Source organism: Phalacrocorax aristotelis, chromosome 9 (genome assembly GCF_949628215.1).
Source record: "Phalacrocorax aristotelis chromosome 9, bGulAri2.1, whole genome shotgun sequence".
Classification (NCBI taxonomy): domain Eukaryota; kingdom Metazoa; phylum Chordata; class Aves; order Suliformes; family Phalacrocoracidae; genus Phalacrocorax; species Phalacrocorax aristotelis.
The window spans coordinates 34,842,440-34,855,795 of record NC_134284.1 but is presented as its reverse complement, the minus strand read 5'-3'; the positions used below and the strand labels follow the sequence as shown (position 1 = coordinate 34,855,795).

Here is a 13,356-nt window from a genome sequence, read left to right as displayed (position 1 = left end):
ATGAAATTAGTGCACATAATTTTAAATTACCCTGGAAGCAGAGTTCTGTTTTCACCTAATGATGCAGATGCATCATGTGAGCTGCACCAATGTCTTCTTGAGGCAGTAACCTGAGGACAGAGCATATCAAATGAGCTCTGGTAGGGTCTCTCACCAGCCTGGGTTTCAGAGTATTCCATGTCTGGGTTATAAGCTGTATTTTTGCACTTTTCTTTCTTTTTATTTATTTTAGGACCACTTGTTCAAGTGAGGCTTCGGTTTTGTGCTATCAACTGAAGTGTTTCTCTCACACAGGTTGAAATAAATATAAAAGTTTTATGTCAGGGTAGACTGAATTCCCAAAGAAGCAAAAATAACTGTAGATGGCAAAAACAAAATGCACAAGACAGTCTTCTGTGGATGGTAGAAAAAGAAGGCACCTGAGCAAGTATTTCCTTCTGGAGATCCCAGAGTTCCCCCAAGCACCATCCCAAAACAAAAAAATGCAAGGTGTCATGGAGATTGACTCATCCAACCTGCCTCATCTCTGTTCTCTCCCCAGAGTCCACAGGGAGGACTGGTGGCTTTCTGTAGAGGAATGTGTCCTGCCAGATGTCCTGGGGCCTAAACCAAAAGGAACTTTCTGTTTCTAAAGGAACAACAGCTACCCCAGGGTTCCCACACCAGCACATGTATATCACGAGTGACACCCAAATCAACCGCAGCCGCACGCAGCCCAAGACAATGATGAGCTCTGAGGGCTGATAATGCCTTCTATAACTACTGGTGGTACCCAGATATTGATGAGGGAAGAAAGGCGTGGTGATGCTGATGGGCAGACTATGGCTTAAGTTACAAATTTAGTATGGCTGCAACTACAAGTTTCCTACTAAAGAACATGCACTTAAAAACACACTGAGGTCTTTTCTCCTTAGCCTCTACTTTAAAGTGTGAAGGGCCAAAAAATATTTCTCCTTATTTCCTTTTTCAAAAGTAAACATTTGACTTCCTGTGTCCCCAACGCAAAAGAATATATATAAAAAAGAAAAAAACCCAAACAAAACAAAAAAACACCAAAAAAAAAAATCACACACATATCATGGATGAAAGTGCTAACAGAAAGTGCTAGTATGGCTTGTGAGAGCTGCCATTGTGCTGGCCCGGCAGACATTTCTTCTAAAATCTCTTCCTAGAACATATGGGATCTTCTTCACTGCTAAGTTTTAAGCTAGACAAAAAAAGACTTCAATCTAAAATAATGCTTTCATTTGCAGATTTTGTACAGAAGACACAATTTATCTCAATAATTAGCATTTTAAAAAGCTATGCAATACTGCCTGACGTTTCTTGAGGATATGAGCAAGATGTACTGAAGCACAAGAAGTCTTACAGAATTACAGAATCATTAAGGTTGGAAAAGACCTCTAAGATCATCAAGTCCAACCCCCAACCCAACACCCCCAGGCCTCCTAAACCATGGCCCCGAGTGCCACGTCTACACAGTTTTTGAACCCCCTCCAGGGATGGTGACTCCCCCACCTCTCTGGGCAGCCTGTGCCAGGGCCTGACCGCTCTTTAGTGAAGACGTTTTTCCTAATCTCCAATCTAAACCTCCCCTGACGCAGCCTGAGGCCGTTTCCTCTCGCCCTGTCACTGGTGACTTGGGAGCAGAGACCAGCTCCCCCCCTCACTCCAGCCCCTCTCAGGCAGCTGCAGAGAGCGAGAAGGGCTCCCCTCAGCCCCCTCTTCTCCAGGCTAAACCCCCCCAGCTCCCCCAGCCGCCCCCCAGCACACTTGTGCTCCAGACCCTGCCCCAGCCCCGCTGCCCTTCTCTGGACACACTCCAGCAACTCAATATCCTAAATTGTTTCTCTTTTAGATAAAAGATTTCACACAATGGGCTTCTTCTGTAATGAACGCCTATGCACTTGTGTCCTGAGCTGAAGTTAACCCATCCATACAACCCTGGTATATATATTCAGTGCAAGATGCCACAGGGAGAAATAAGAAACAGAAAGCCTTGATGATTCCAAGGTGGAAGTTTTATTTCTCATAGCTGTTAAAACAGCAAACTATATTTAGGGTATTTGCATTTCCAGTATATTTTTGTAGGAGGCAATTTTAAGTTTTTACATTGATTTTGGTGACTAATTTCAGCTTTTTATTAAGGGCTGTGGATCCTTTTCTCTTTGGTTTTGACTGCTTGCTTTTAAACAACGCAAATAAAAGGGCAGTGAAGTGCCAGAACAAAGGGAGCAGGGAGTAGCAGGCTCTTGCTTTAAGATGACAACACAGCAGTGAAATGAAGAGGTCTACTCTACCACACCAGAGGACACTAGAGTGAAACAAGCTGAACACACACAAGCACTGCTGACACGATGGTAGGCACCACAGCGACGGCACCCAAGCGCTGACCTACATCGCCATTCTCGATTTAAAGGGAGGTTCACAAGGCTCTTACAACAAAATCCGCAATCCCAACTCTACACGTGCTTTCACAGGAGTCACTGGGTATGTCACTATTTCTGTCAGCTTTGATGGAATGTGAAACTATTTGGGATGTGCATACTAAAGCATCTGCGCAATACAGATCCGCCATTAACACTTTTTTAGCCTCTTCTTTCAGCTAATGAAGCACTCAACACCACCTTGTCCCCTACAATGCCGTCATCATAACTTAGCAATTTCTTCCAATATTCGAATATCTTTTCAGGTACAGCATTCTCACCAGCTCAGGAGCTTCTCTTCCCATTCACCAGCCACCTAACTGGGTGAGTTAGCTCAGAATCAAATCAAATCAGAGTCACAGCCTTGTGAGTTAGCTCAGATGTCAGATCAAAAGCCATTTGCAAACCAGTCTTCACCAAAGATATTCAATGAAAAGATCCAGTAAGCTTTCAATCTTGTTTTACTTTTTATCAGGCACCTATACACAGAGCTCGATGAGCAGGCTCGCAGCAATAGCTTCCAACTGCATGAAGCAACTGTCCTGTTAGAAATGCCAGCATCCTTTCTAGCTCCCCGTCTCTCCTCTCTTTCCGGTCTGCACTTCACCCTTCATCTATTCTGACAACCAGCAGGAACAGAAATTCCCCTTGATTTCGACCAAATGAAAATCCCTCCCTCCTCAGCAAAGTAACTGACCGCAGGTACAAGAAATTCACAGGCCAGTTCCCTAAAAGTCGCAAGTGTTGGTCATGAAAACAGAATATATCTTTGCTCTTCTGGCTTGCAGCAGCTCTCACTGAGTCCATACATCTGAATTAAGATAAAAAATAGTGTACCCACAATATAAAGACTAATGACTCAGGGGAAGAGGAGGAGAAGGAAACAGGAAAAGATACAGCTTAAACCAAAGGGTTGGCTGCCATTTATAATGTCGGCCTTATATTCAGGCTACAGGTGGTACTGCAAATATTACGAAGCACTCACATAGCTGTATTTTTGATGATCCTTCCTTGGTCCATTTTCTGCCCAATACCATGCACAACAAACACAATGTGACTAGTTTGTGGTGGCTTGTCTTCTAACGTAGCTTCTTCTACATAGCCTCTATGTAGCCTTGTCCCACTACTTGAAGCTGTAGAAAAAACATTATCCTATATCAGTTACATTCTACGAAGTGCAATGGTCTTGTATGTTGACAGAAGCTTCACTTATCTCAGACCAATACATTCAAGTGTTTTGAAAATAAGATTATACATAAAGGAATAGCATGTATTTTTAAATATCTGCAAGTGTAAACTCCCGAGATATTTGAGCAACCAGGTCATATTAATTGTATCAGTCAATGCATTACTAGGCCATTCCCACTGTGAAGACAACTAATTTCAGAGATGTTTTGAAAAACAACTTTTAAAAAAAAAACAGTTGTGTAATTGTCCATCCACTTTTACAATGCAATTCCCTTCTTCTGGGTGTCTCAATCATTAAAGTTTTTTACAACTCCACCTTGCTTCCACAGCACGGAAGGGTTGTGGAAATGATCTAGCCACAAGACTGATAAGCGTCATCGGTCTTTCTCTGACCCAATTAAGAGAGCTGTTGAAAAGCTTTACAATTTTTCATTTTGACGGAGAAAACCTATGTTTTATCTCAAGCTGATCCAACCTCAAATTTCCACATTCGTTCTCCAGTTCAGCGGCCAAACCAAAAATCAGTTACTCAGGGCAAATACGGCTATTCTCTCACTGCCACGCCGATGGCTTGGGAAACCCACTGGACAGCGTGTCTCCATCCCCCTCTAGTGACAGACCCATATAGAGGACCACAGCCTTCCACGAGCGCTAGCTGCGCATGAGTCCAGCAGCCCCTTCAGATGGCTGCGCAGAGGAAGGCAGCAGCGTTCCCCACCACAAAAACTGAAACAAACAACTCGTTTTGTTTTTAAGGAGGCGGAAAACACTACAAAACCGTGAAGGGCAGTTTTTACACAGGACAGATTTTGTTTAACAAGTGGGCTTCTATTTGATATTTCTCCCCCCAAATTGTTTAGGACAGATCTTATTTATTTATTACACACTGTTCAAATCATGTTCTGGATACACAATACTTCATTTCTTCTGTAACTGAAGCACTGAATTATATTAATTCTTGGCAAACGTTAATTAAGTATCCACCCAAGAGCCCTGTGGGGTAAGAGGGCATTAATTACAGGACAGAGGCATGGAGATTAAAGCCAAACCTGTTACCTGATCTCGTCTCTTCAGACACCAAGGAACAACACAGATGTGTATGAACTTGTTTTTGCAGTTGTCCAGCAGTGCATATGAGCACCACGAGACAGAGGACAAGTTCCAGTTTTCCAGGTTGGCAATAATCTGCATTTTGCTTGAGATGATCCTCACATCTAACCACCTCAGCCTTGCTGGCTTTATAATTGGTAGTTTGGAGCTTAAATGAGCCTGGATTCCTGCTGGAAACAATTTCTGTCTAAACGTTTCACCCCTCCACTCAGTTCATATGTCTGTTTAATAAACTGAAAAAAAGGAAGAGCTGGCGAGAGGGGAAGGTATGGTCATGTATTTAAGGGATGCATCACAGTATGCAAGTACAGAGCAGTGAAGTTAAGGTTGCAAAGGGAACTGTAATTTTTATATCACAGCTGCTAGACTCTGCCACTGTAATATTTTCATACCCATTATGCAATGCTAACTGCTGCATCCAAAATAATAATAAAATATGTAATAAAATAAATCGTAGCCTATTCACATCTAGTTATAATTATGTACAACAACCTAAGGACCCTAATACACTCTTCTGTAAAAACCGCAATGGCCAAAGCAGCCTAGTCACATATGAAAACTTCAAATTTGAAATCTCTTTCTAGTGTTAAAGTAACAAACTTAAAACACCGGTATTTATAATATTCTTTACAAACTCCGAGAAATATTACCTTTGGAAAACCCCAACTTTTGTGTAACAGTTCTTGCAATTTTAGATGTTGTTGCATCACTGTAAAGATACACTTCATCCACACTGTGCCAGTCCACATGGTTGCGACTCAACTTTAGACTATGAATAGCTGCAGCAAAAAGGAACAACATTTAATTTAGATGGTTAAGAGGAAGAAGAAGCCTCTTCAAACACAGAGACAGAAGAGTGATTTACACACAGGTTAAAATCTAGAGCTCCATTATACCTATATCTGTACTACTTCTTACCTTGAAAAGTTTTTTACATTTAGGATTAATCTGACCAGGACAAGCAGCAGTTTGGAGACCACCTCTGAGGTCATTTCACGTCATTCTCCTCCCACCCTCATTTTGGGATGGTAGCTTTCCAAAATATTCCCTTAGCTGAAAACAAAAAACAGGGAGGGGTAGGGCGATGCGTCCTGAAATATTGCAGGCTGGTGTGATGGGCAGGAGGCTGCCCCAGGCACTCTCATCACTAGGAAAAAAAGCAATTTCACTCCTATTTTCTCTCCCCCGTGTCAGGACAGTGAGATGCCTGGTTTTTGACTGTACACTGCAGTAACACAGAGGCTTTCAAGGCTCCATTACTAGAAGGCTCCATTGCATTTCTATCCTTTCGGAAATATCTAGGAGCTGGAAACGGAAACATGGTTCAGTGAGAAAGCCTCTGAATGAGTAATTTCTGGCACACAACAGAATCTAGCTCTCTCAAAAGCCACTAAAAGCTCTAGTGTTTTTTTGTGTAGTTATTGTGTTTTCCAGATTTGGAACTGATTGAGCTCTGGGACCGACCTCATGACACACTGCCTGATTGTCAGGATTAAGCACAGCAGGCATGTTATAATGCAAGTCAGAAACTCTCATCTAAGGCTTAGAGCTTGCTTGAGCAAAGTGGCACCACAGAGTTATTACTAGTGATTTGGATTTCACCTAAGTTTGGAAATCCGCTGCTTAAGTCTTATCTAGCGTGGGATACACAACATTTGAAGAGCTGACAACAGCAATAGCCCTGGGACAAAAAAATCCCCAGTGTTATTTAACTGTCATTAGTCTTGCTAAAAAGTCCAAAGTCATGAAAAACACCCAGAGGGATTGTTTCGGGTTTGGTTTTTTTCCATAACAAGCAGAGCTCTAACCTGTCCCCTACTTGAAGCCACTCAAATGAATGTTTTTATACTTGCCTAAAAACATTCTGAGAAAGCCTGAGCCATCACAGTTTCATATTTTAGCTCTGCTACAGCACAAACCAGCCATGTTAAGCTAGGATGTTACGACCTTTCTCCTGTAGAATTTTTTCTTTCTTTGCCAAGGCAGATAGACCTAACATAGTCTGATGAAAAACTAAATGAAGACTGTAAGAAACAAGGGGATTAGGAAAGGATTACCCCTTCTGTTACAGTGAACAACTGATTCAGAAAAAATAACTGGAATTATATTGCTGTTTTACACTCACAGAGCAAGAGCAGGAAAAGAAGTAAGCCTGACTTTGAAGAGCAGACATGTCAGCTTAGGCTAACAACTGGCCAGAGCAAGAAGCAATCTAGTGAGAACTCAATGAACACGCAAACTGATTTTTCATAATCATCCCTGCAGGTGCAGAGATGAGTCCATGTCCAGAAATCTCAATTTAGAACTGGAGAAGGAGAGGAAATTCCCAGCAAAATTTCCTCTTTCAGACTTGGAGACAATGCAACATAGGCTGTGATGTCCTGAGACAGGCACGTAGTCCAGCAGCAAAGGCAAGGGAACTCCTTGCAGATGTCTCTGCAATCTCATCCATCCTCCAATCCATGACCAGCGTAGACTTTTTATGCATTGTCTAGCAGGTCTTTAAGAGCTGTTCCATCTGCATCCTGTAAAATCCCTCTCAGTGTGCTGCTGGGAAAGCTGGCAGAGGAAGGCTGGAAGCTCTCTCTTTGGAGAGCATGGTGCTCAAGGTCCAAAGCATGCAGACAAAGAGACAGAGAGGTCCATGGCTGAGCCATTTATTACCACTGGAAGAACAGAGTTTGGGGATGAACGATCCTCAATCTCTTTCTGGAATCAAGTCCAGCCTCTCTATTGGAAAAAAAACCATATACACAGAGGTAGGTTCTCCCTGTGCTGCATGAACTATTCTCACTTGGGAAGAACAAATTCCTAACTTTTACTCTTACGGTGTTCTTCAAAAACATGACTTGCGTTAAGGATGCATCAAAATCAATTACTAGACATGCATGCACCGAGGAACTACAAATGGAATGCCCAGCGCTATTGCTCTGCATTTTTAGTACGGCCTTCAAAAGGGAACCTGAAAAATTTGGCCTACTTTTAACGTAAGCACCACATGCAACTACCAGTGACCTTCACTAAGAAATCCCATGGGATGCATTGTTTAGAAAGTCTGCCTGAGGATCAACGCACTCGTTCCACAGACCAACCCACCCCCTTACTGAGGTGGGGTGAGATTTTGTCTCCCCTTTTTTTATTTTCTATAAACGTTGGGATGCCTGTTCATCCTCAGACCCTGAATGTGATGTCCACCAGTGGAACAAAAATCCCTTCATAAGGGAAAAATCTATCACCCTGAGCTCCGACCTCTCTTGGTGGCAAGAGTACCCCTTCAAAATATGAGTGACACCCCACTTGATGACTACGGCTGTGCACTCTCTAGCCTTGATTAAGCATCTGTCCCAGTGAGGACGTCTGGGGAGAGAAAAATGGTACACCCTTGCTGATTTGCATGGCAGAAACCCAGCTGAGAGAAAAGCTGCCTAGCTGAGATCAGTCACGGGGTAAATGATCCACAGGCCATGTGTGCATGCATATCTAGGCAGAGACAGTGGTTCTCTGTCATTAGGCACAGGAGATACTCTTTAGGTAAGAAAAAAACTGCAATAAGGTACCTCTTCATGAGGGCCAGCACTGTACTGAGGACCACGAAGAGATTCTCAAGACTCTCAAGAACTCAGCCAAAAGGAGCTTCTCTGCTGCTGACGGTCCCAGGGCATGTTAATAGTGAGGCAGGGAACAAAAAAGTATCTTTGGAGAAGATGTGATAGCAGTCTGAAAATAAGCATCTTAAAAAATAAACCAAAATATGCAAACCGTGCTTTCCAGGTATGGGATAAGAAAGGTTGCCATCGCTGTTTTGAAACTGAACACAAGGAAGAGAAAGTTATGTTTTCCTGAAGATAACATGATTTACATTCTCTTTTCAGAGCAAACAGTGACTGCCCTATAAGCCTCCTGCATGCTGCAGAGGCGGTCAAACTGACAACTCATACCGAGAGGTGTCACAGAGCGTCAGGAAGTCACCAACGCAGGTCGTAGTGTGGCTGAGGAAGCCAAGTCACAGAATTCAGATTAGCCAGCAGGTACGGCATAGGGGAACGGTCTTTGTGTTTATTCCTCTGCCTTCTGGGTCCTTGAGGAGCACTCTTTCTATGTTTGCAGATTCTCTCCAGGGCACCAGGCTAGGATGTTGCTGAGCTTCACTGAGATCTGGCTACGGCATGTCTGAACAGCACGCACAGAGGATGAAGAGTCTCCCATAAAACCACGGAACAGGAAACCCGCTGTGGATCAGACTTCTTGCAGCTTTGTTTTTCACATGAACTACTTCTCTGACACTGACAACATGCACAGCTTTCTTAGTAGGCGTCTCCGTAGGTGCATCTTCTCCAGTTGCAGAAAACCCTGGGTATTCTGCATGCTGCTTACTTTTCTAGTCTGGGATTAATGGCCAAGCCCACAGAAATGAGACCAAGTTTTGGTTTCCTTTGTAGTCAGAATCTAGAAGTGAAACATTTTTCAGGAATACCAACCATGACAGACACCTAGAGTACAAGTATGTGGAAGACAGCCTGACACTAGATGGTAGCGAGCAACCCATGCAAAAACAAGGAGAGAAGCATAGGACAAGTGAGAGGGATCAAGAAAGGACTTATTTCAGCTGAAGAAATCAATGGTTACTATCACATGAAACTCCAGTTTCACCAAGATAGATGAATACAGAGGGAAAAATCCCTCTAAAAAGTTCAAATATGAAAAATGAAGAGGTAAACATAAAATATAGAATGCATATTCCTAAAGCCTTGAAGAACCTGATCACAGTTAGACTGCAGAAAGTAATCTTGAGTCAAAATAACTGGAGAATAAATGAGAAGCAGAAAGCCTGCACTATTCTTTATGCTCATAGCACAAAACCTGTGGAGAAGCTGGGCATGTGCACACTGCATGTACACTGCTAGTGCCAACATCCTCTCAGCTCGACTGCTTGAGGAGCTGAACACCTCCAGGAGTAAATTCAGTCAGACAGGCAATACACAGGGCCAACTGTTTAAAATTAAATACCTTTTAAGGTAACCACGGGTTTTTTACTTGGTACTTTCATCCATCTGCCAAGACCAAAGCATGGGGTGATTCTCTTCCACCAGAGTTTGACTATGGTCAAGTGAAAATCAATCCAGAGGAAAGCATCTTTGAAGTGCTAAAAGCCGCTATTAACTCCACCTCCTCCACAAAGGCACTGTCATTCCAGTCAGCGCTAAAGACCAGAGAAGGGATACAAACTGCCTGAAAATCTTCTCTGCCTTCCTACATTTCAGGGATTTTAAAGTACATCAGTAAGCATTAGTTGCTGCACAAAACCCTGCCACATCATACACACAGCCGAGAGCATCATTTGGACACTGTTGTTCTTCCTTAAATAACTCTGAAGTTCTGGTATGTAAGTCTGAGGTACAGCTATGGATTTTAAAACCTTTTTTAATTTATTTAAAAAACAAATGCAAAGCCATTAAAAAGGCTATTGCTTTTAATTAAATTGGGTGGTTTCACATTGCTGTTATTTTTATACGGCACTTCGCTACCTCTCAATTCATCATTGTTATATAAGCACCTACTTTTAATTTTTTAATTCAAGCACATTCATTACCACAACTGAACAGGACTTGGAGAAAACAAAAATATAGAAAATAGTTTCAAAATTACAATCACAAAATAAAAGGCAGAAGCCCTTTCTTACTGCTCCAGACAGCAGTTATACTTCTTTGCCTTTAGCAGACTTGAGTTCCTTGTGTGAGAAGGGGCAGGAAAAAGTTTACTATTAAACATTTTCATTTCAGGCATTTCCATTTGGACCCAATTATAGAAAAGTTTAATTAAAGAAGTCAAAAGGCAAACATTTATGCATGTCAAAATAAATTCTCATACTTTACAATATCCCCAGGAGCTAAAAGAATATACAGTATGACAAGAATAACTCCAAACCTACCATGTACATTTACATTTTATATTGAAGGCACAGTTTTCAGAAGTCTAGTCCCAAAGTCACTGAAGTCAGTAACAATTTAATCACTACTGGCTTTAACGCTGGCAAAGACCAGTGACAAGTACTTTTGAGCCTTCTGCAATCATTAATGGCTCCTGCGAGATCTGCTCCCACTTTCTGAAACAAGTTTGCACGATATCTGCTGCTGCAAAGTTCAAAGTTGTTTTCTGCAACACAGCAGCCTTCACCACGTATTCTATAAAGCTTCCCCTTTTTATATCGTATGTCCAAAGTCTCATTTCATCCCAGTACTCATACAGAAGCTGCAGGAAAAATAATTTACAACATAAAAGTAAAGTTGCATGCATTATTAAAAAAAAAAAGGTAGCAAAAAAATTCCTTCTGACATAATTTATCTTACACCAGGCCTTCTGCGATTCTAAAAAAGTTGCTTTTAGTTTATTGAAGAAGCCAAACCACATATAAAGAATGTAAGAAAGAAGCGTTTAGTTTTCATCACAAATAATTATAATAAGGATTACTGCACGATACTGTTAGCATCTACTTTTCTCTAAGATTCACAACACTTCTACTCTTCTTCTAAGATCTATGATGCAGTTCCCTTCCCTTTTGAAGGAAATAGCATGCGTACAGCTCAAGAAATGGAAGCATGTAAATCTAATACATTTAACTGATATAAACAAACTAGAATTTAAAGCTTTCTAAGCTCTAAGCCAGGAGTACTATAAAAAAAGAAATCTACGATTACTGTACCTTGGGAACGCTTTCGCTTAAGACATGCAGCATCTGAGTTCTCCTTATATCCTCTCCATTTGAACAAAGAAGGGAGGGAGAAGGGAGGAAGGTAGTAGAGAACTAAAAGTAAAAACACTGAGCTTCAAAGTAAAATTTTTAAAAGGGGTGTCATTTTTTTCATTAGTATTACCATTTTTAGAAAAAAATAAGTTGGCACATTTTCTGAAAAAGTATATACACTTTAAAAACTGGTTTTGTAGCAAAACTGACAGGTCACATTAGCCAAATTCAATTTCTTCACTCTTCATGAATAGTTATGGCATCATAACAAAGCTAAAGCCATTAGTAAAAGGCAGCTAGAACACAGTGTGATCAGACTCACCGAGCGCTTTTGCAGTTGCACGTACAGAAGCATAAATGCTCTATTTGTATAGGGTAGAACACAGTAATCCTTCTTAATTATACACTAAGCATTTGAAAAAAAAAACAACAAAGCAACTACATTTTAAGCACAGCTCTATTATTTTCCCCGAAGAGTGTAAGAGGATCATCGAAAGTTAGATTAGACAAAATATCCTGCTGTTACCCTGTTCTCTACGTCCTCAAGAAGCTGCCTGCCACGGTGAAATGCAACAGCGTGCACGCTTTGCCTCTGAGCTTCCCCTTGATGGGAAGGCAAGACTGTCACTTCTAGCAGACTTAACTGTGTTATTTCACTCCTCGTGAGAATATTGAAATATTGCACAGCAGTCCAAAAGATTCCTCTTCAGGGACTTGGGTACTGGTGCTGTGTGATTAGGGAAGAAATACTTTAAGGTAGGTGAAAGCTGCTGCTAAGGAGCAGGTAAAGTTATGTGAGCAGGAAGGAGCTGCTCTTGGCACTGACACAACAGGAGACTTGCATTCACCGGTAACTCGGTTACAAAGGATACCTTTTCTCCTTCTTCGGGGATTCCTGAGCAAGGCTGAAAGTGAAGTCCTACAAATCTGTGTCTTCTGTGTTGCTACTCTGTGGGCCCTCGCTCATACAAATAGTCTTAATTTCAAAATGTTTTAGCCTCAAAAACCTGATATAGTCAAGAGAATGTGTTTAAATCCAATGAGAAATCAAGAGGCTCCAGCCTGACTTCTGAATCCACAAAGTCATGAAGATGTGATTACCTGAAATGAGTTAGCCAGCTGGAGAGTGGGGAGAAATGCAGGTGAATGTCATCTGCCCTTACAAACACCAGGAATGGTTAATACTCTACGATCCAGTAACTTATGCCAGTACAAGAGAGCGATATTCCATGCTTGTGTCAAGGGCTTCGATCGCCACAGTTACACTGGTCCAGGATCACACCTCTTCACGCCCTCAGCTAACAGGTCTGTCAGCAGATGCCTTAATACAGATGCAAGTGAAGTATATTACTGTTGCACGTCAGTTTTCTAGAGAAGAGGAAAGTTAGGCTCATGCATATTGCACTTGGAACTTGGTGGAATAACTTAGTCTACAGAATAGTTTCCTGGCTGTGGCAACTCAAGAAGAATATCCACAGGAAATTCAAGATAGGTATAAGAAAAAAAAAGTAAAAATAAAATTTTTTTTACAGCAAGGATGCAGGTTGCCCAGAATGGTTGTGAAGTCTCCATTGCTGGAGATATTCAAAACCCCACCAGAAACATCCTGAGCGACCTGCTCTTGCTGACTCCACAGCTTTGAGCAGAGGTTGGACTAGATTATCTCCAGAGATCCCTTCTGATCTGCACGACTCTGGTTCTATGAATATGACTGTCCCATCTAAAGGTTAAACTAGCCAGCTGTGACAAAAATTCATGTTAATATAATTTTTTTGTGAACAGAGAAGATTATTCGAAATCTAAGGCAAAACAAATCAGCTATTCCAAATGCAACTTTTGTAGTTTTGTGGTGTCTGACCACATGCTGAAAATCCATACCAAAAACTGATA

At 41.6% G+C, this 13,356-nt stretch overlaps 1 protein-coding gene across 2 annotated transcripts in view; it reads right to left on the bottom strand.

Moving 5' to 3' along the window:
* Nucleotides 1-13,356, bottom strand: part of DDHD1 (DDHD domain containing 1) — a 66,370-nt gene that overhangs the window by 31,726 nt on the left and 21,288 nt on the right. Inside the window, exons 3-5 of one of the 2 annotated variants that reach the window (XM_075104345.1) lie at nucleotides 11,425-11,526; nucleotides 5,375-5,503; nucleotides 3,412-3,559 (exon numbers count right to left, since the gene is read on the bottom strand). In XM_075104345.1, the coding sequence (XP_074960446.1) occupies nucleotides 3,412-3,559; nucleotides 5,375-5,503; nucleotides 11,425-11,526 (379 nt within the window). The remainder of the gene's footprint in view (nucleotides 1-3,411; nucleotides 3,560-5,374; nucleotides 5,504-11,424; nucleotides 11,527-13,356) is intronic. The other variant, XM_075104344.1, reaches the window with a different exon arrangement.